We start from the raw sequence: 23865 nt of genomic DNA, 5'->3' as shown, positions 1-23865 counted from the left end.
CGGGGAGATTACCTTGGCAGTACTGACAGTCCTCCAAATGGTGGATCACCATCAGCGGTTTATTGCTGCAAGAAAAAGACATGAACAATGACATCAAACTGAGAACAATAGAGAATAGAACAATAGAGAATAGAACAATAGAGAATAGAACAATAGAGAATCGAACAATAGAGAACTAGAACAATAGAGAATAGACTGAACACTACTGGGGGCTTGTTACATTGTTACTGTACACACAGTTAGCTTGAAAAAGATACAAGTCCAACAAGTTCAACCAGAGAGACAAGAAAAACCACCGTGGGGCATATTTATAAAGCAGTGAATGTACCCCTCACCAAACATTCACTGGTGGGGAATTCGCTGCTTTATAAATATTAGACATGTGCAATTCGTTTCGGTCCGAATATAAATTCGGACAAACTTTTGGTTATTCGAAGATTTCGGTGTATCCGAATTATCCGAATCTCCAAATGAAATAGTAAAGAATTTTGTTGAATTTTGTTATTTAGGAAAAGTCAGGCGGCGGAGCAGGCAGATGGCGGGAGCCTTCGAAGAGACCAGAGGGCTTTTTTTGTCGTTGTTTCTTTTTTCTAAATCTACTTCGGGGACATTTTTTTTTTTTTAATAAAGAAATTGTCAAAAAATTGTGTAGTGTCTCTATTTACTTTTGTGGTGAATGGGTAGTGGAGTACCACATACTCATTCAGATGGGGGGGGGGGGGGGGGAGGCGGGATCTGGGGGCCACCTCATTTAAAAGGCATTTCAGATTCCGATGACCCCCCCCGCCCACAGACCCCCACAACCACCGGCCAATGTGTCCTGACGAAGCAAACAGCGAAACACTGTTGACGCACAGGGGCTCACTGCCATTTATTCGGTGTCAACTCTCTTGTTTACACTAGATACCCATTACTATTATATGCCTATCGTATGTTTTTATTATTTTTTTACTTGACCTGTTTGATATGACTTATTGTTAATTAAATATATTTTTGTACTATATCATTGTCCATCTTGCCTGTAAAGTCCGAATTAGGGCCCTGTGGCCCTTCACCCTTTCTAACCCACCGGCCAGGGTTGTAGGGAAGAGGCCTTTGTCTTCATCAACATGAGGACAAGGTGCTTTGGGGCAAGGGGGGCTCCCCATGTTGAGGGCATGTGGCCTTGTATGGTTCAGGAAGGGGGGGGGGCATTTGCTTACCCCCCCCCTTTCCTGGCCTGCCAGGCTGCATGCTCAGATAAGGGTCTGGTATGGATTTTGGGGGGGGGGGGGGGGGGGGCTCATGCCGTTTTTTTGTTTTTTTTTGGTATGGGTCTCCCTTTAAAATTCATACCAGACCCGAAGGGCCTGCTATTGATTGGGGGGGGGGGGGCTTTTAAAAGAATAAAAGAAACAAAACATTCAAGTTCTCAGCCTACCCCCCCCCCCCCCCCCCCCCCCCCCCCACATCAGAGTTCTTATTAAAAAAACTCCCAATTTTGCTCATCCTTCTTGACAGCTATGTTAGTGGCTAATAAAATGTGGATGTCGGCTAATAAAATGTCTATTTTCATTCCAGCAACCTGCCAGTCATGCTTAGGGCATTATGTATAAAAAAAATGTGCCATGCACATGTTTTAGGCATTTGTGCAGGCACAACGAATGATCACTGTATTGTTTGTAATAAACCATTTATAGTTTAAAAAAAACAAGAAAAGACATAGGTCCAGTTCCGTCTATGTGTGTGAGATTTTTTTTATTCTCTAATTGCCGTATTGTTTGTAATATGGGTATCTCCTATGATCGTCAGCTCCATCTAGTGGCCATAATGTAGTATTTTCTTAAATTTAGGTATTTCAGAAAAATACCCAATTATGACCACTAGATGGAGCTGACAATCATAGGAGATAATCATATTACAAACAATACGTGATCTTTTGTTGTACCAGTGCAATAGCTTAGAGTATAACTGTAGGCAAAAACTTTTTTTTAGTTTTGGATAGAGTGGAGAGGGATTAGACCCCCCCTGTCATTTTTTTTTGCCCCCCTCTCTTTTTGTTCTGTTTACTGTTATCATCAAAGTGAAAGTAATTAGCAAATTTTGGGTTGTCCCAGAAAATGTAATAGAGGGGAAATCTTCCAATGGGGACACTAGTTCTGGTCAGCTGGGGGTCCCCAAGAAGTTCCCTTATTTTGCAGGGACTTCCTCTCACTTCCTGTTTGGCTATGGGACAGGAAGTGAAGGGAAATCTCTGCAATCAGACACAGATGACGAAAAAAAAAAAATCTAACAGGGGTTATAACCCTCCCTTGCTCTATCCAAAATGGAAAATAAAAAAATGTTGCCTCTAGTTCTACTTGAAGACACCTGCATGGTGATTGGTGCATTGTTTGCAATAGGATTATTAGCTCCATCTAGTGACCATATTGTGGTATGTTGTGTAACCATTTCAACTCCAGGCCAATTCTGGCATTTCTCACATATATGTAAAAATCTTTTTTTTTTTTTTTTTTGCTAGAAAATGACATAGAACCCCCAAACATTATGTACATATTTTTTAAGCAGAGGCCCTAGAGAATAAAATGGTGGGTGTTGCAATTTTTTTTTAATGTCACACGGTATTTGCGCAATGTTTTTTCAAATGCAATATTTTGGCGGGAATTAATACACTTTCGTTTATCTTAATGAACAAAAACACAATATATTACCCAATTGTTTGGCAACATATAAAAGATGTTATGTCAAGTAAATAGATACCCAACATGTCACGCATTATAATTGCCACAAAATACGGCACTTAAAAATTTCCATAGGTGATTCTTTATAAGCCGTAACAGGTTACCAGTTTAGAGTTACACAGGAGGTCTGGTGCTAGAATCATTGCTCTTGCTAGAACGTTCGCAGAAATACCTCACATGTGTGGTGCGAATGCCATTTACATATGTGTTCCCGACCTACGTACAGTGAGGGAAAAAGAGTATTTGACCCCCTCCTGATTTTTGTACATTTGCCTACTAACAAAGAAATGATCAGTTTATAATTTTAATGGTCGGTTTATTTTAACAGCAAGAGACAGAACAACAACAAAAATATCCAGAAAAACGCATTTCAAAAAAGTTATACGTTTATTTGCATTTTAATGAGTGAAATAAGTATTTGATCCCCAATCAGCAAGATTTCTGGCTCCCAAGTGTCTTCTATACAGTTAAAGAGCTGAGATTAGGAGCACTCTCTTAATGGGAGTGCTCCTAATCCCAGCTTGTTACCTGTATAAAAGACACCTGTCCACAGAAGAAATCAATCAGATTCCAATCTCCCCACCATGGCCAAGACCAAAGAGCTGTCCAAGGATGTCGGGGACAAGATTGTAGACCTACACAAGGCTGGAATGGGCTACAAGACTATCGCCAAGCAGCTTGGTGAGAAGGTGACAACAGCTGGTGCGATTATTCACAAATGGAAAGAACACAAAATAACTGTCAGTCTCCCTCGGTCTGGGGCTCCATGCAAGTTCTCACCTCGTGGAGTTTCAATGATCATGAGAACGGTGAGGAATCAGCCCAGAACTACACGGGAGAATCTTGTCAATGATCTCAAGGCAGCTGGGACCATAGTCACCAAGAGAACAATTGGTAACACACTACGCCGTGAAGGACTGAAATCCTGCAGCACCTGCAAGGTCCCCCTGCTCAAGAGAACACATGTTACAGGACCGTCTGAAGTTTGCTAATGAACATCTGAATGATTCAGAGGAGAACTGGGTGAAAGTGTTGTGGTCAGAAGAGACCAAAATGGAGCTCTTTGGCAACAACTCAACTCGCTGTGTTTGGAGAAGGAGGAATGCTGCCTATGACCCCAAGAACACCCTCCCCACCATCAAACATGGAGGTGGAAACATTATGCTTGGGGTTTTTTTATGTGCTAAGGGGACAGGACAACTTCACCACATCAAAAGGACGATGGACCGGGCCATGTACCGTCAAATCTTGGGTGAGAACCTCCCTCAGCTAGGGCATTGAAAATGGGTCGTGGATGGGTATTCCAGCATTAAAAAATGACCCAAAGCACACGGCCAAAAGCAACAAAGGGAGTGGCTGAAGAAGAAGCACATTAAGGTCCTGGAGTGGCCTAGCCAGTCTCTAGACTATAATCCCATAGAAAATATGTGGCACGAGTTGAGGGTTCGAGTTACCAAATGTCAGCCTCGAAACCTTAATGACTTGGAGAGGATCTGCAAAGAGGAGTGGGACAAAATCCCTCCCGAGAGGTGTACAAATCTGGTGGCCAACTACAAGAAACGTCTGACGTCTGTGATTGCCAACAAGGGTTTCTCCACCAACTACTAAGTCATGTTTTGCGAAGGGGTCAAATACTTATTTCACTCATTAAAATGCAAATCAATTTATAACTTTTTTGAAATTGCGTTTTTCTGGATATTTTTGTTGTTATTCTGTGTCTCACCGTTAAAATAAACCGACCATTAAAATGATAGACTGATCATTTCTATGTCAGTGGGCAGACGCGCAAAATCAGCAGGGGGTCAAATACTTTTTCCCCTCACTGTATGTGGTCGCCTTGGTGCGTGAGCAGAGGGGGATGTGGGCACTTAAAATTTTTATTAAAAAAAACTAGGAAAAAAATAAAATAAAAAATTACACTGTATCTTTACATTTTTTAAAATCTCTTTTATTGCTATCAAAAGGGATGAACTACACCCCTTGTGAGATCATGGGCCATGACAGGTCCTCTTTATGGAGAGATCTGGGGTCTGTTAGAAAGCATACCACTCCTCTGCCCTCCAAAGCATCTTATCAAATCAAGATCAGTTTGATAAGATGCTTGTTGAAGCCGGTAAAGGTCTTGTTTACAGGAGACCGAAAACCAGAAGTGACTAAATCCACGTCGCTTCCGGTTTCTGATGTCACACAGTGGGAGGAACAACATCCGTTCCTCTCACTGTGTCTGGGGAAGCCGATGCTGCCAGGTACATCCTTACTGGGCTCCGTGATCACATGGGAGAGCCCAATTAAGGTGGTGGCAGGAGGGGGGGGGTGGGGCCCCCTTCCGCCGCCAGGAAAAGTAACTAGAATACAAACATGATTAAAAGATGGCGCACAAGCCTAGTGCATTATCCCTCAGCATTTATTAAGAAGCGATCGTCATACAGTAAATTATACTCATCTAGCACCCTGGAGTTTAGTCAGGAAGCTCCTCACAAATTTACTTGCCAGGAGTAGTTATCTTGGTTAATTGATAGGGATCTATTGATTTCTCCCTAAGTTTGGCCTTGTTGCACTTTTCTCTTCTACCACTAGGTGGCCGGGTACTTGGTGGTACTAGATATGAGAAGGGCAACCTAAGGTCAGGTTATGGGTATGTGGGCAGTCAATGGGCAGGGGTTTTCTTAAATCCTTTGGCCTGCTGGGAGGACCTATATATTTGGGTGGAGTCAGGTGATCGGTGTTCTGTGCCACCTGGACGGCTGTCTGGGTGGACATGTGTTGTATTGACCGGGCTGCTAGGCTGGAGTTTGGGCCTATCCCGGGCACATCTGGCTGCTAATCTGTCTGAAGGCCTATCCAGAAGCAAGAGAGCAGTGCAGGGTTGGGATTGCAGCTTGCAGTCCAACCAGAGTTGACGGTTCCATCAGCCGGTGAACCTGTAGTGGTCGGAGGTAGAGGGGAAGCTGTTGCCAGAAAGGGACTGTTCACCTTATTACCAGGGACCACAGTGAGTAGCTGAAGCAAGTCCCGGAGCAGTATTCTCATCAGACGGGGATGGTGAAGAATCGGGAAACTTCAGTGGGTATCAAGCCAGGGACCCAACCAGCGGAGGTGACGGTTGCAGAGCAGCCTTGTGTGTCAAGCCAGGGACCCAGCAGGCCAACGTGGGTGAAGCTTGAGAGGTATCTAGAGTCCCAAGCTAGGGACCCAGCAGAGAGGTGGGGGTGAAGCTTAAGAGGTATCTAGGGTGCCAAGCTAGGGACCCACCAGAGAAGTGGGGGTGACGCTTGAGGAAGATACCACCGTAAAGATTGGAGGAGCTCAAGGGATTCAGTGGCAGTGAATCAGAGGGTCTAGTGAGAGACTGGGAGTGTATGGAAGGGCTACAGGGAGAAGTTGTAGTGAAGCTGAAACGACTGTTAAGCTTTGTGTAAGGAACCGTTAAAGACTGTTGCCATAGGAGACAGCATGCCTGCACATGCAGATGTGGCGTCTTGCTGGAGGCCTTTCCCTGCACGGCTGTCCTTCTATTGAAGTCTCGGAGTCCACTAATTGAGTTTGCAACTATCTAAGCGTGTCCTGGCCCTAACCCTCTTCACCCACAAAAATACAAAAAAGGACTAATGCCCCATACACACGGTCGGATTTTCCAACGGAAAATGTTCGATGGGAGCTTGTTGTCGGAAATTCCGACCGTGTGTAGGCTCCATCGGACATTTTCCATCGGAATTTCTGACATCCAAAATTTGAGATCTGGATCTCAAATTTTCCAACAACAAAATCCGTTGTCGTAAATTTGTCGTAAAGTCCCACGCATGCTCGGAATCAAGCAGAAGAGCCGCACTGGCTATTGAACTTAATTTTTCTAGGCTCGACGTACGTGTTGTACGTCACCGCGTTCTTGATGTCCGGAATTTCCAACAAGATTTGTGTGACCGTGTGTATGCAAGACAAGTTTGAGCCAACATCCGTTGGAAAAAAAAAACATGGATTTTGTTGTCAGAATGTCCGATCGTGTGTACGGGGCATAAGAGGAGTAAAACCTCTTTTTACATCCAAGAAGTGTCTGACGCTCAATGACTTTCACCATCTTTGCACCCACTATGCCTCACAACCCATTACATACAGAAGGAGGTCAGCTGTCTTTGGCCTTGAAAGTCCTCATTAGATTGGAGGAGGCCGGAGACCTTGCTACACTGACAAACAAGTGAATTAAAATCGTTCATTGAGCTACTTATTTGTAGCCCTGTAGGCCTTGGTACATTTCACCCCAAACTACAGGGGGACGTCACCAGGGTCGTTACCCCCCTTGACGCGTTTCGAAGGCTACACCTTCTTTATCAGAGCTACAAATTAGTAGATCAATGAGCGATTTTTATTCACTTGTTTGTGAGTATCATTTATGACGATTGCTTCTTAATCAATGCTGTGGGATAATTCACAAGGCTGGTGCGCCCTCTTTTGTTCGTGTTTTGTTCGAAAACCCAAGTTCAAGAGGGCAGCAAGGCTTGAAGTGATTGTAAAGGCTCCTTTTTAAAAAAAATAACAAACCTGTTGTTATACTTCCCTCCTCTGTACAGTTGGTTTAGCACAGAGCAGTCTGGATCCTCCTCTTCTCGGGTCCCTCTTTGTTGCTCCTAGCTCCTCCCTCCTTTTAGTGAACCTCAGACAGCAGCTTGCTACAGGGGGCACCCAAGCCGAGTCAGAGCTCCGTGTATCCATTCAGATACCTGGCCCCGCCCCCTCTCTCCCCTGATTGGCTGAATGACTTTGCTTGACAGCCGCAGGAGCCAATGGCACCGCTGCTCTGTCTCAGTCAGTCAATCAGGAGGAGTGTCCTGGATGGCTGAGTGGATCGTGGACGTCGCTGGAGAGAGAAGGGGCTCAGGTAGGTAATGAGGGGGTGCTGGGGGGGCTGCTATGCACAGAAGGTTTTTTTTACCAGGACGCTACACTTTTGAGCAGGAAGTGCATTCTTGTTGCCTGTAAAAGTAATCCAGTGGCTTCTTAGCCGCTAGGATTACTTTTACATTGAAAGCAATTGCCTAAAAAAAAATTTTTTAGCTTGATCATTGCTACAGCTGCACCGATGATCAAGATATCACCCTTCCAATCCAGCGACATACCGGTATTTGTCACTGGATGGCAAATGGTTAATTGAGGTATTTCATAAAAATAACCCATTATGGTCACTAGATGGAGCGACGATCATAGGAGATAATCATATTACAAACAATATGGCGATCATTCACTGTGCCTGTGTGAATGCTTAAAAGGAGAAGTATGGGGAAAGCTTGTTTGGCTGTTTGGAAGTTCCTTTCATTCTGCACTCCTGTGACCCGTTTAAAGCAGACAGCGAGCAGTCCAGGTTCGGGAAAGATCGCGACCATATGGTCAGGATCTACCCACATGCCTGCACTAACACCCGGCTCCCACCCCCTCAGCAGCCCAGCGCTCCAGTGAACGGGGGGCAGAGCAGACAGCTGTGACTGACAGTCAGCAGCTCTCTGCTAACGAAGCTCCGAGAACCGAGCGATTGGCGGTCTTACATACCTCCCAACTTTTTGAGATGGGAATGAGGGACACCCATCAGTAAAAGTATGCAGGCATAGGACACACCCCTTGCCAAGCCCCCTTAAAGGAGAATTGTACAAAAAAAAAAAAAAAAAAAAAAAGATTGGTTAAACCCACAAGTGCTTTTTTTTACCACTACTTTTCCCTTTTATTGGCTTTTGGAATTTACAAATGCAGCAATTTAGAAATCAGTTGAAAGGTTTAGCTCTGGGAAACACTTTTTGATAGATAAAAAGTGCATTTTATATACCTCTATATAGATCAGACCAAAATGAGGGACACATAAGGAGCAACGAGGGACAGGGGGACATTGCTCCAAATCAGGGACAGTCCCTACAAATCAGGGACAGTTGGGAGCTATGGTCTTAGGCTCGGTTCACACAGGGGCAACACGACTTCAGCGCGACTTTGCACGGCGACTTCAACGCGACTTCAGCGCGACTTTAAGCAAATTACAACGCGACTTCAAGTCGCCTCCAGGACAGGCGACTTTGGCTGTGGCCAATCACAGGATAATCAGCTCTCTGGGAGGGAGGGGTTTGCCTGGGCAAATGTACTTTTTTCCCTGTAAAGTCGCTTGACTTTGAGAGAGAGATCCGACTTGGAGGCGACTTCCATTGATTTCTATGGTACAGGTCGCCTACCAAGTCGGATCCAAGTAGTACAGGGAGTACGCTCTGAAGTCGGAGCGACTTCAGTAGTGTCTATTAAGACGCTCTGATTCTCTGTAATGTGAATCTCTTCTTGGGGCGACTTGGGGCGACTTGAGGGCTTACAAGTCTAATTCCAAGTCGTCCCAGTGTGAACCGAGCCTTAGAGTTGGTGAGGAACCGATGCTACATCCACCTAGGTAAGTATGATAAAAAAAAAAAAAAAAAAAACATTCCCATATTTCTCTTTTAAGACATCTGCATGGCATTATTTTTTATGCTGTACGCAGGGCAGGTTACATAAAACCAGGACAGGGAGCAGAACATGAAGGAAAGCATTTTATAGCATTGATTTCACCCCCACATGATATATAAATCAAAGAAAAAAAATTTGAGTACCACCGATGACTATTTTTAAAAATACATTCCAACCACTAATCAGTAAGATCGTTCTGTTTGCAGCCAATCACGATGTGCCGAGTAGGTTTTAGATTTCCTCGGTGATAAGAGTAGATGGAAGGTCAGACAACAATAGAGAGGAGTTCCTTGTAGGGAGGTTGCCGGGGCGAGCTGACCTGGGAAGTATGAGGATGTGACAGCGATAACTTCCCTGTGTGTAATGAGACGTGTTACAGAGGGATTGACTGATACCTTCCTTTTCATATCTTCGAAGAATTCAAATCAGAATTACTTTATTTTCTGATGTTTCCCCCGGATAAGGGCCAGGACAAGGGGTGGGCAAAGGGGGAGGATGCCCCGGGTACAGCGTTGATAAGTGGAGGATGGGGGGGTGCACAATGAGAGCTTCGGCGGCTCCATTCTTCAGCACCTCGCTGACAGCAGTTCACCCTGGGCACTGGATGAGCTTGTCCCGGCACTGCACCCGGTGCCCAATGTGTCAGGAAGGGGGGAAAGGTTGACCATGCACTACTGAAGCTCCACAACGTTGCAACACGCTTAAAATATACCTCCCAAGTTTGTCCAAGGGAGGACATGTCTGAAACCTTTAAACACGTGAAGAGTGTGAACAGTGGCAGCTGGTGCTGAATATTTTGGTGGTGGTGGGGGGGGCAAACAAATCTGCCCCCCTCACTCACACAAAAGCCACCCCCCCCCCTGGGGCGGGAAGACGATGATCGGTGGGCCATGATTGGAGGTGGTGCGGGATCCTAGAAGTTGCCCCTGGCTCCCTCACTCGCAACCACGCCCACCACCCCCGGAGGGGTCTGAAGGGAAGGCGGCCATCCATGTCCTCACCTTAGGAGTGGGTGTTGGATCCGGGGGGTAGGGCTCCTAGAAGCTGACCTTCCACCTGCTGCAGCTTGCCGAGGTTAGATCCGGGGCCGTTGCTTCTTCTCCTGGCCGAACGGGAAGTGGGTCTTGAGACCCGATTGGTCGGGAAGTCCTAGAACTCCCAGGACAAATCGGGTCTCAAGACACGCTTCCTGATTGGCCCGGGAGGAGAAGCAGGAAGATATTAGCAAATATTAATTTGCTAATGTCATACAACTGGGTGAGCTCGGGGCTCTGTGCTCTGCATCCCGACCCCACCCTGTTTTGAAGCCAATTAGAGCCTCTGGCTCTAATCATGTGCTTTAAAAAAGAAAGAAACCCCATTGAAATCCAGTCGTCCGGTACCCTGCATGTAGATTGGGGGGGCGGGCGCGTGGATTAGGGAGGCGGTGCCCTTTGCCCTTATTGGAGCGGCTGCCACTGGGTTTGAATAAGGTTCAGGAGGGCAGTATTTTCAATATGAAGCCAAGAGAAAGAACAAGAGGACACGACCTCCAACTAACAGGAGGAAAGTTCAGAACTAAACCTTAGAATTTTTTTTACTGAATATACAGTATATACCAATATACACTCACCAGCCACTTCATTAGGTACACCTTGCTAGTACTGGGTTGGACCCCCTTTTGCCTTCATTCTTCGTGCCATAGATTCTACAAGGTGTTGGAAATATTCCTCAGAGATTTTTCTCCATAGTGACTTGATGGCATCACGCAGTTGTTACACATCCATGATGCCAATCTCCCATTCCACCACATCCCAAAGATGCTCTATTGGATGAGATGTGGTGAGTGTGGAGGCCATTGGAGTACAGGGACCTCGTTGTCCAGTGGTGAGATGATTTGATCTTTGTGACATGGTGCATTATCCTGCTGGAAGGAGCCATCAGAAGATGGGGACACTGTAGTCATAAAGGGATGGACATGGTCAGCAACAATACTCAGGTAGGCCGTGGGGTTTCAACGATGCTCAATTGGTACTAAGGGGTCCAAAGTGTGCCAAGAAAATTTCCCCCCCACCATTACACCCCCACCACCAGCCTGAACCGGTGATACAAGGCAGGATGGATCCATGCTTTCATGTTGTTTACACCAAATTCTGACCGACCATCTGAATGTCGCAGCTGAAATCCAGACTCATCAGACAAGGAAACGTTTTTCCAATCTTCTGTTGTCCAATTTTGGTGATCCTGTGTGAATTGTAGCCTCAGTTTCCTGTTCTTAGCTGACAGGAGTGGCACCCGGTGTGGTCTTCTACTGCTGTAGCCCATCTACATCAAGGTTTGATGTTTTGTGCGTCCACCTTGGATGGTATGAACAGTTATTGGAGTTACTGTTGCCTTTCTATCATCTGGAACCAGTCTCCCCATTCTCCTCTGACATCAACAAGACATTTTCCTCCACACAACTGCCGCTCACTGGACATTTTCTCCTTTTCCTTCTCTGTAAACCCAGAGAGATGGTTGTGCGTGAAAATCCCAGTAGATCAGCAGTTTTTGAAATACCAGCCCGTCTGGCACCAACAACCATGCCACGTTCAGAGTCACTGAAATCCCCTTTATTCCCCAAAATTTTGATGCTCGGTTTGAACTTCAGCAAGTCATCTTTACTACCTCTAGATGCCTAAATGCATTGCGTTTCTGCCATGTGATTGGCTGATCAGCAATTTGTGTTACCAAGCAATTGAACAGGTGTACCTAATAAAGTGGCCGGTGAGTGTATAGACGAGTGCTGCATAATTTGTTGGCGCTATATAAATACCTATATTAAATACCGAAGGAGTAGTTAATGTGTGGAACAGACTTCCAGCAGAGGTAGTCAGTCAACAGTAAATGTAATGGCCACTTGGCAGCACGTCGCTGGATCGGAAGGGTGATATCCTGGTCCATCGTTGCAGCAACGATCGAGATATCATTTTTTAGGTCTGACGATTCCCTTCACTGTAAAGCTAATCCTAGGAAGCCGCTGGATTACTTTGACAGGCAGATCTTGGGGTGATCAGATGCTTTGGAGGGCAGAGGAGAGATATAGAGTCTAATATAGAGACCCCAGATCTCTCCATAAAGAGGGCCTGTCACGGCCCATGATGGATGTTATTCATACCTTGTGATAGCAATAAAAGTAATTAAAAAAAATGAAAGACACAGTATAAAAAATAAAAATGTAAAAAAATAAAAATATTAAAGCGCCCCCATCGCCCTGTGCTTGCGCGCAAAGGCAGATGCATACGTAGGTTGCGCACACATATGTAAACGGTGTGAACCTTATAGCGAGAGCAATAATTCAAGCACCGGATCCAACCTGGTAACCTGTTAGGGCTTATAAAGTGTCTATGGAAATTATTATTTTTTTTATTAATAAGAAAATCTATGGAAATGTTTAAATACCATAGATTGGCGCCGTTCCATGGGCGTGCGCTATTTTTAAAGTGTGACACATTAGATATCTATTTATTCGGCATAACATCATCTTTTATGATTTACCAAACAAGTGGGTATTATATTGTGTTTGTATGCATTAAAATTCTCTAAAGTGTATTCCCCTCCCCCCCCGAAAAAAATGGCATTTTAAAAACTGCTGCGCAAAGACCGTGGGGCATACAAAATTGCAACCCCCGCCATTTTATTCTACAGGGCTTCTGCTTAAAAACAAATATAAAATGCTTGGGGATTCTAAGGGATTTTCTAGCACAAAAATGTAGATTTTTACCTATAGGTGTTGGAGAGGTTAAACATTCCTGGGGCAATCATGGATCTAAAATGGGACAAAAATGAAGATTACAGAAAACGACAGTCGCTGCGTTAACCAGCGATTACCCATTCAAGGCCATTCAGGGAGGGGCAGTACAAAGAGCAGCGGCTGCTATAGGTTACTGCACATCACAACGGCTGCTTTCACCACCTTATTGAATAAACTTAAAGGGATTTATGGATAAAAAACTTTGCTGAACAAATGTGACACATCCTCACAGTATGAAGGACACTTGACATATTCTGGGTTATAGAAGTATCCGGTATGATCATCAGCTCCATCTAGTGGCCATAATGCAGTATTTGTATTTAAACGCCTCAATCAGGAACGGGAAAAAAAAAGTGTTTTTGGCCACTAGATGGCGTTTACTAGAATGTTACATAACAGAATACAGCAAGTTTAGTTTGAGCTGATTAATGTACATTGTAGGGATTTTAGCAAACTTTCTAGTAGATTCCTACCCGTTTCTGCTATTTCTGAAGAAATATCTGTGATGCCAACCCGTACCCATCAGTGACACCATTCAGTGCCCATTATGGAGGGCAATTTGTGCCCACCAGTGATGCCAATCAGCGCCCATTAGTGACGTCAATTAGTGCCAATCAGGCCAATCAGTGCCGAGTGACGCCAATCAGTACCCATCAGTGCTGCCTATCCATGCCACCTATCATTGACCATAAGTGCCGTCTAGCAGTGCTCATCAGTGCTTCATATCAGTGCCACCCCATAAGTGCTGCCTATCAGTGCCACCCATCAGTGCCCATCGGTGCTTCATATCAGTGCCACCCCATCAGGGCTGCCTATCAGTGCCACCCCATCAGGGCTGCCTATCAGTGCCACCCCATCAGGGCTGCCTATCAGTGCCACCCCATCAGGGCCGCCTATCAGTGCCACCCCATCAGGGCCGCCTATCAGTGCCACCCCATCAGGGCCGCCTATCAGTGCCACCCCATCAAGGCCGCCTATCAGTGCCACCCCATCAGGGCCGCCTATCAGTGCCCCCCCATCAGGGCCGCCTATCAGTGCCCCCCCATCAGGGCCGCCTATCAGTGCCCCCCCATCAGGGCCGCCTATCAGTGCCCCCCCATCAGGGCCGCCTATCAGTGCCCCCCCATCAGGGCCGCCTATCAGTGCCACCCCATCAGGGCCGCCTATCAGTGCCACCCCATCAGTGCCACCTATCAGTGCTTCATATCAGTGCCACCCCATAAGTGCTGCCTATCAGTGGCCATCAGTGCCGCCCATCAGTGCTTAATATCAGTGCCACCCCATCAGTGCTGCCTATCAGTGCCAGCCTATCAGTGCTGCCTATCAGTGCTGCCTATCAGTGCCAGCCTATCAGTGCCAGCCTATCAGTGCCAGCCTATCAGTGCCCATCAGTGCCAGCCTATCAGTGCCAGCCTATCAGTGCCAGCCTATCAGTGCCAGCCTATTAGTGCCCATCAGTGCCAGCCTATTAGTGCCCATCAGTGCTGCATATTAGTGCCCATCAGTGCCACCCCATCAGTGCTGCCTATCAGTGCCCATCAGTGCCGCCTATCAGTGCCCATCAGTGCCGCCTATCAGTGCCCATCAGTGCCGCCTATCAGTGCCGCCTATTAGTGCCCATCAGTGCCCATTAGTGCCGCCCATCAGTGCTTCATATCAGTACGACCCCATCAGTGTCCATCAGTGCCGCCTATCAGTGCCACCCATCAGTGCTTCATATCAGTGCCACCCCATCAGTGCTGCCTATCAGTGCCCATCAGTGCTTCATATCAGTGCCACCCCATCAGTGCCGCCTATCAGTGCAGCCTCATCAGCGCACATCAGTGAAGGAGAAAAATTACTTATTTACAAAATTTTCTGACAAAAACGAAGACTGGGTTCACACTGCTGCCGGATGTGGGACAAAAATCCAATGTAGATATAGTACAGAAAACGACAGTCGCTGCGTTAACCAGCAATTACCCATTCAAGGCCATTCAGGGAGGGGCAGTACAAAGAGCACCGGCTGCTATAGGTTACTGCACATCACAACGGCTGTTTTCACCACCTTATTGAATAATAAGGGATTTATGGATAAAAAGATTTGCTGAACAAATGTGACACATCCGCACAGTATGAAGGACACTTGACATATTCTGGGTTATAGAACTATCCGGTATGATCATAAGCTCCATCTAGTGGCCATAATGCAGTATTTGTTTTTAAACGCCTCAATCAGGAACAACAACAAAAAGCATTTTTTGGCCACTAGATGGCGTTTACTAGAATGTTACATAACAGAATACAGCAAGTTTAGTTTGAGCTGATTAATGTACATTGTAGGGATTTTAGCAAACTTTCTAGTAGATTCCTACCCGTTTCTGCTATTTCTGAAGAAATATCTGTGATGCCAACCCGTACCCATCAGTGACACCAGTCAGTGCCCATTAGTGAGGGCAATTTGTGCCCACCAGTGATGCCAATCAGCGCCCATTAGTGACGCCAATTAGTGCCCATCAGTGAGGCCAATCTGTGCCCAGTGACGCCAATCAGTGCTGCCTATCCGTGCCACCTATCATTGACCATAAGTGCCGTCTAGCAGTGCTCATCAGTGCTGCATAACAGTGCCACCTATCAGTGCTTCATATCAGTGCCACCCCATAAGTGCCATCTATCAGTGCCGCCTATCAGTGCCCATCAGTGCTGTATATCAGTGCAACCCCATCAGTGCCCCCCATCAGTGCTTCATTTCAGTGCCTCCCATCAGTGCTTCATATCAGTGCCACCTAACAGTGCTTCATATCAGTCCCACCCCATAAGTGCTGCCTATCAGTGCCCATCAGTGCTTCATATCAGTGCCACCCCATCAGGGGCCATTAGTGCTGCCTATCAGTGCCCATCAGTGCCACCTATCAGTGCCCATATCAGTGCCACTCCATAAGTGCTGGCTATCAGTGCCCAACAGTGCCGCCTATCAGTGCCGCCCATCAGTGCTGCATATTAGTGCCCATCAGTGCCGCCTATGAGTGCCCATCAGTGCTACATATCAGTGCCACCCCATCAGTGCCACCCATCAGTGCTACATATCAGTGCCACCCCATCAGTGCCACCTATCAGTGACCATCAGTGCCACCCCATCAGTGCTGCCTATCAGTGCCCATCAGTGCTTCATATCAGTGCCACCCCATCAGTGCCGCCTATCAGTGCCACCCATCAGTGCTTCATATCAGTGCCCATCAGTGCCACCTATCAGTCCCACCTATCAGTGCCCATCAGTGCTTCATATCAGTGCCACCCCATCAGTGCCGACTATCAGTGCAGCCTCATCAGCGCACATCAGTGAAGGAGATAAATGACTTATTTACAAAATTTTCTGACAAAAACGAAGGCTGGGTTCACACTGCTGCCGGATGCGGCTTGCAGCAGGGGTCTGGGGCATCCCTGTTCTCTGTTTCAGGGATGAATCGGAGCCAAAGATGCACAGGACCCCTGTGCAAGCCGCTCCGAAGCCGTCCAGGAGATATGCAAACCGGATCCATAGAGAGCTGCTCACAGTCTCCTATCATGCAAACTGGATGCGGAGAAATCCACATCCAAATCGCATTCGTGTGAGACCAGCCTTAGAAAAACTTTTTTTTTTTTCAAAAATATTTGGTCTTTTTTCAAAACCAGCAGTAATTAAATACCACCAAAAGAAAGCTCTATTTGTGGGAAGAAAATGCTAAAAAATTAATTTGGGTACAGTGTTGCACAACCGCGCAATTGTCATTAAGGCTGGGTTCACACTATTGCGAATTGGATGGGGATGTTTCCCCGCATCCAGTTTGCATAGCAGGAGATTGTGACTGGCTCTCTATGGAGACGGTTCACACATCGCTGCAGCGGCTCCGGTGCAAATTGCACAGGAGTCCTGTAAGTCTTTTGGTCCATTTCAGGTCCGAATTCAGCCAAAAATTTGGACCTGAAAGTGGTGAATGGAGACGCACCGGATTCCTCCGTGCTCCAGTGTGAACCCAGCCTGGAAGTGTGAGAGCGCTGAAAGCTGAAAATTGGCCTGGGCAGGAAGGGGGTGAAAGTTCCCGGTAGGCAAGTGGTTAATAAAACCAGAGAACACTTGGGTAGAAAAAAGGTCAATGATTGGTTGCTGCCATCTAGTGGAAATATCCACAAATTACCAATGTATAAGTGATTCAGTATATTGAAGCATTTGTATTATAACTGCCAGAAATTATAACTGCCAATGGCATTCTAGGTATAGTTACCATTATAGATATAGTTATTGTTATGGATATTGATATAGATGTCGTTTTAGATGTTGTCACTGTTATTATTATTATATATAGTTGTGTATATATATTATTATTATTATTATTTAAGGTACTTATATGGTGCGGTCAATTTACGCAGCGCTTTACATATACATTGTACATTCACATCAGTCCCTACCCTCAAGGAGCTTACAAATCTAAGGTCCCTAACTCACATTCATATACTAGGGGCCAATTTAGACAGAAGCCAATTAACCTATCAGCATATATACTGTATATTGTTATATATAGATTGCAGCCTAAATATAATTATATAGATATAGTTATCGTTATAGATATAATTTTAGATGTCGTTATTATATTATTATATATAGTTACATATTGGTATATACTGTATATATAATTTTTTATTATATATAGATTTTGTTATAATTAAAGGGGAAGTCCACCCTAACACAAAAATATGTAAATCTACTTGCATTCACGATCTAACACTAACCTATCTAGCCCTGTAAAGAAGAACTCAGTATACAGTGGAACCTTGGTTTACGAGTAATGCGGTTAACGAGCGTTTTGAAAGACGAGCAACTTTTTTGTAAAAATTCTGACTCGGTTTGCGAGTGTTGTCTTGCAAAATGAGCAGAATTCAAGCTAATGGGGTGTGGAGTACCGCATTTGGCCATAGGTGCGGGGGCGCTGGTGACACTCAGAACGGTTCGGAGCCATTCGGAAATACTCGGAATCACTCGGAAATACCCAGTTCCCAAGTGTTTCTGAGCCTTTCCGAGTTCAGCCGAGCTGTCCCCGAGTATTTCCTAAGCCCTCCGGCGCCCCCCCACCTCTGGCCACATGCGGTATTGCATGCAAAAGAAGTCAATGCGGAACGAATTATCTTCGTTTCCATTGACTTCTATGGGGATACTCGCTTTGATATGCGAGTGCTTTGGATCACAAGCATTCCCCTGGAACGGATTATGCTCGTAATCCAAGGTTCTACTGTACATACCTTTTCTGAAGCTCCGGTCCCATGCTGAGCTGTCAGCTGCAGCTTCCCTGTAGAGGCGAGTGCAGAAGAGACAGCCGACAATGGAAGCCCCATTGTAACTCTATGAGCGACGTCACTTCCCTGTAGAGGCGGGTGCAGAAGAGACAGCCGACAATGGAAGCCCCATTGTAACTCTATGAGTGACGTCACTTCCCTGGCATTTCACAGCCGTTGTCGGCGGTGTCCTCTGCAAAGCTTCCGCCGCTGGACACCGGACCGGAACGGCTTAAAAAAAGAGGTACATATAGCGATTTCTTCTTTACGGTGCTAGACAGGTTAGTCTTAGATCGTAGATTTAGAGATTTAAGTGTTAGGGTGGACTTCCCCTTCAATTTTCAACCATGGCAACCTAGATATTTTAGCAGTATGGGCTTCCTTTAAAGCGGTTGTAAACCACTGGCCTTTTTTTTTTTCCCCCCTGCAAGGTAAAGTTTTAATGTGCTAGTGTGCATCGCATACTAGCACATTATGTGAAACTTACCGTAAAACAAAGCTGTTCCAGCGCCTTGATGTCAGCGCTGCAGCTGCTTCCATGTTCTCCCGTCTTGCTTCCAGGGTTCGCGGGCTCCGGCTCTGTGACTGGCCGGAGCCGACATTACGTCACTTCCATACATGTGCGCGGGAGCCGCCGTTTACGGCACAGAGCTCGGAAGGAAGGGCATGGGTGGCTGTTCCTTCAGAGCGCAGGCGCCAGTGATGTCACTGGCTGCATGTAATATAAATATCTCCCAATACGGTACATGTTTAGGAGATATTTACACTACCTATAGGTAAGCCTTATTATAGACTTACCTATAGGTACAAGTCAGGGAAGGAAATGTACTTTCTCTTTAAAGTAAAAATATGAGCAATATAATAAAATAAATGACATACAGTATATACTGCAGTCCATCACTGGTATTACCAAAGGAGGGTTTGTTCTTTTGAGTCCCCATTGTATATACACTATATTACCAAAAGTATTGGGACGCCTGCCTTTACACTCACATGAACTTTAATGACATCCCAGTCTTAGTCCGTAGGGTTCAATATTGAGTTGGCTCCGCCCTTTGCAGCTATAACAGCTTCAACTGCTCTGGGAAGGCCGTCCACAAGGTTTAGGAGTGTGTCTATGGTATTGATGGCGAACCTTGGCACCCCAGACGTTTTGGAACTACATTTCCCATGATGCTCAACTACACTGCAGGGTGCATGAGTATCATGGGAAATGTAGCTCCAAAACATCTGGGGTGCCAAGATTCGCCATCACCGGTCTATGGGAATGTTTGACCATTCTTCCAGAAATGCATTTGTGAGTTCAGGTACTGATGTTGGACGAGAAGGCCTGGCTCGCAGTCTCCGCTCTAATTCATCCCAAAGGTTTTCTATCGGGTTGAGGTCAGGACTCTGTGCAGGCCAGTCAAGTTCCTCCACCCCAAACTCGCTCATCCATGTCTTTATGGACCTTGCTTTGTGCTATGATCCAAATCATTTGGCGGAGGGCGGATTATGGTGTGGGGTTGTTTTTCAGGGTTGGGCCCCTTAGTTCCAATGAAGGGAACACTTAAGGCGTCAGCACACCAAGACATTTTTGGACAATTTCATGCTTCCAACTTTGTGGGAACAGTTTGGGGATGGCCCCTTCTTGTTCCAACATGACTGCGCACCAGTGCACAAAGCAAGGTCCATAAAGACGTGGGTGAGTGAGTTTGGGGTGGCGGAACTTGACTGGCCTACACAGAGTCCTGACCTCAACCCAATAGAACACCTTTGGGAGGAATTAAAGCGAAGACTGCAAGCCAGGCCTTCTCATCCAACATCAGCACCTGACCTCACAAATGCACTTCTGGAAGAATGGTCAAACATTCCCATAGACACACTCCTAAACCTTGTGGACAGCCTTCCCAGAAGAGTTGAAGCTGTTATAGCTGCAAAGGGTGGAGCCAACTCAATATTGAACCCTACAGACTAAGACTGGGATGCCATTAAAATTCATGTGTAAAGGCAGGCGTCCCAATACTTTAGGCAATATAGTGTAGTTATTATTTGTTGATCCTGCCAGTAAATCTCATATTTTTACAGGCCAAGCTGTCCTGCAAAAAGTGCAGTTACAACTTGTAACAAGTTCTATATCATTGCCTGCAGTGGTCTGTAAAAATCCATTTAAAATGACATGTCTGTCTATACAATATCTCACTATCAGATGTGCATGATGAAACATTTGTTTCGTTTCGGATTCAGTCATTAAGTCAATCATTTTATTAAAAAAATTTCGTTATGTTAGAATGATTCTTTTTCAGAATTCATTTCTAATTTTTGTTTTTCTGAATCACTCGTATTTTTGGAAGGTATTTTCGGAAGATTGGGATTCATTCCTTAGGTTTCCAATGCGACTTGCTTGTGACTTGGATTGTTTGGCGACTTTGGCCAATCACAACAACCCAGAAAGTGACACATATTATTAAACTTACAAAACCCTCTGAAGTCGCAAATGAATGAATACAAAATTATTTTGTTATTTTCATTATAATTTATTTCAGATTCGCTGAAATTCGTTACCATTGTGATTCGGAGGTTTGGATACCTCCGCTTCTCTGAATAACAAAAATTTCGTCCAAATTGCGATTCGTAACAGAAGTAATTGCACATGTTTACTCAACATACATTGTACAGTAGATTAATTCCCATCATCGTCAGCACCATCTAGTGGCCAAAATGTGGGATTGTTTTCTGAAATACCTCAATGAGAATGCATACCACATTTTGGCCACCAGATGGAGCTATGATTATATAGGGATTACGCTACTTGAGAGATTACAGCTACAATGAATGCAGCATGCACAAATGTGTTTGACATTCAACGAATGTTTATAAATAGACCTCCAAGACTCCATGTTTTGAGATGGGCTGACCCTTTAAGCGTCTACAAGCCATGAGACACTGTAAATCCCCTTACCTCTTTTTTGCATTATACAATCCCTCTTCGTATGTCTGGACCCATGTGATGTCATCTCCCCATCCTGGAAGAAAACATGTTGATTCATTGACCTGTATGATCTTTTCACAATAATATCAGAACTATTTGGTGCACGGTCAGATATTATTAACTTCATAAAGAAAGTGTAGCAGCTGGGAAATACATATTATATAGAGTAAGCACACCACACATCCAAAGAATGTCTGCAGCAGAATTGTATTTAACAGGTATAGCATTGACTAGAATAGAACTGAAACAAATTTCCAAATATGATATACTAAATCAATTATGCATATATTCTCTTGAACACAAACAAGGATAAATAGTGTAGCAGATATTCCTATTATATTACCCTTAGGCTGCTTTCACAACGAGGCATCAGCGGTGAAGCGGCGCTTTACCGTCGTTTTTGTGGAGGTTTTCGGCGGCAAGCGGGGCACTTTTAACGCCCACTAGCAGTCGAAAAAGGGTTAAAACAACCCGCAAAGTGCCGCTACAGCGGCGCTTTGCCGGCGGTTCAGCGGCGCTGCCCATTCATTTCAATGAGCAGGAGCGGTTTAGGAGCGTTGTATACACCGCTCCTTCACCGCTCCAAAGATGCTGCTCGCAGGAGTTTTTTTAATGTCCTGCCAACGCATCATCTCAGTGTGAAAGCACTCGGGCTTTCACACTGAGACTGCATGTGTACTGCTCTATGCTCACTACAAATCCCATAATCCATGGTCGACCATAAAAGCGAGCAAGAGAGGGTGGCTACATTCCTACATACAGTGGGACCATGGAGAGCAAACGTAGCCACCTTCTAACAGGAAGTCAGGTCACAGCAGTAAAAAAAAAAGGAATATGGAGATTATGGAGGAGGCTAAGAACAATAGAAGGAACCTTTCCAAGTTAAAAATATATAAATGTAAGAATGTACGAATATATAATTATATAATTTTTTATATATATATATATATATATATATATATATATATATATATATATATATATATATATATATATACACACATACACTGTGTATACATATACACAGTGCCTCGGAAATTTATTCATACCCCTTGACATTTTCCACATTTTGTCATGTTACAACCAAAAAGTAAATGTATTTTATTGGGATTTTATGTGAAAGACCAACACAAAGTGGCACATAATTGTGAAGTGGAAGGAAAATGATAAATGGTTTTCAAATTTTCTTTACAAATAAATATGTGAAAAGTGTGGCGTGCATTTGTATTCAGCTCCCTTTACTCTGATGCCCCTAACTAACATCTAGTGGAACCAATTGCCTTCAGAAGTCACCTAATTAGTAAATAGAGTCCACCTGTGTGTAATTTAATCTCAGTATAAATACAGCTGTTTTGTGAAGCCCTCAGAGGTTTGTTAGAGAACCTTAGTGAACAAACAGCATCATAAAGGCCCAGGAACACACCAGACAGGTCAGGGATAACGTTGTGGAGAAGTTTAAAGCAGGGTTAAGTAAAAAAAAAAATATCCCAAGTTTTGAACATCTCACGGAGCTCTGTTCAATCCATCATCCGAAAATGGAAAGAGTTTGGCACAACTACAAACCTACCAAGACATGGCCGTCCACCTAAACTGACCGGCCGGGCAAGGAGAGCAAGGAGAGTAACTCTGGAGGAGCTGCAGAGATCCACAGCTCAGGTGGGAGAATCTGTCCACAGGACAACTATTAGTCGTGTTCTCCACAAATCTGACCTTTATGGAAGAGTGACAAGAAGAAAGACATTGTTGAAAGAAAGTCATAAGAAATCCTGTTTGCAGTTTGCGAGAAGCAATGTGGAGGACACAGCAAACATGTGGAAGAAGGTGCTCTGGTCAGATGAGACCAAAATTGAACGTTTTGGCCTAGAAGCAAAACGCTATGTGTGGTGGAAAACTAACACTGCACATCACCCTGAACACACCATCCCCACCGTGAAACATGGTGGTGGCTGCATCATGTTGTGGGGATGCTTTTCTTCAGCAGGGACAGGGAAGCTGATCAGAGTTGATGGGGAGATGGATGGAGCCAAATACAGGGCAATCTTAGAAGAAAACCTGTTATGCCGCGTACACACGGTCGGACTTTTCGTCTACAAAAGTCCGACAGCCTGTCCGACAGACTTCCGGCGGACTTTCGGCGGACTTGCAGCAGACTTTCTAACGAACGGACTTGCCTGCACACGACCACACAAAAGTCCGACGGATTCGTACGTGATGACGTACACCGGACTAAAATAAGGAAGTTCATAGCCAGTAGCCAATAGCTGCCCTAGCGTGGGTTTTTGTCCGTCGGACTAGCACACAGACGAGCGGATTTCGGGGTCCGTTGTAGTTACGACGTAAAGATTTGAAGCATGTTTCAAATCTAAAGTCCGTCGGATTTGAGGCTGAAAAAGTCTGCTGAAAGTCCGGAGAAGCCCACACACGATCGGATTACCAGCCGGCTTTAGTCCGTCGGCGTCCGTTGGACTTTTGTAGACGAAAAGTCCTTTTGTGTGTACGCGGCATTAGAGTCTGCAAAAAACTTTAGACTGGGGCGGAGGTTCACCTTCCAGCAGGACAACGACCATAAACATACAGCCAGAGCTACAATGGAATGGTTTAGATCAAAGCATATTCATGTGTTAGAATGGCCCAGTCAAAGTCCAATCACC

The 23865-nt window shown here is 45.2% G+C and overlaps 1 protein-coding gene across 1 annotated transcript in view; it reads right to left on the bottom strand.

Moving 5' to 3' along the window:
* Window positions 1–23865, bottom strand: part of AGR3 (anterior gradient 3, protein disulphide isomerase family member) — a gene marked incomplete in the record, with an annotated part of 41456 nt that overhangs the window by 2018 nt on the left and 15573 nt on the right. Inside the window, 2 exon segments of the mRNA XM_073629509.1 lie at window positions 13–65; window positions 21185–21248. Coding sequence (XP_073485610.1) covers window positions 13–65; window positions 21185–21248 — 117 coding nt within the window.

The sequence above is a fragment of the Aquarana catesbeiana genome, linkage group LG05, assembly GCF_042186555.1.
Source record: "Aquarana catesbeiana isolate 2022-GZ linkage group LG05, ASM4218655v1, whole genome shotgun sequence".
NCBI lineage: Eukaryota > Metazoa > Chordata > Amphibia > Anura > Ranidae > Aquarana > Aquarana catesbeiana.
Note: the sequence above shows the minus strand (reverse complement) of the source record. Positions and strands in the feature narration are given on the sequence as shown.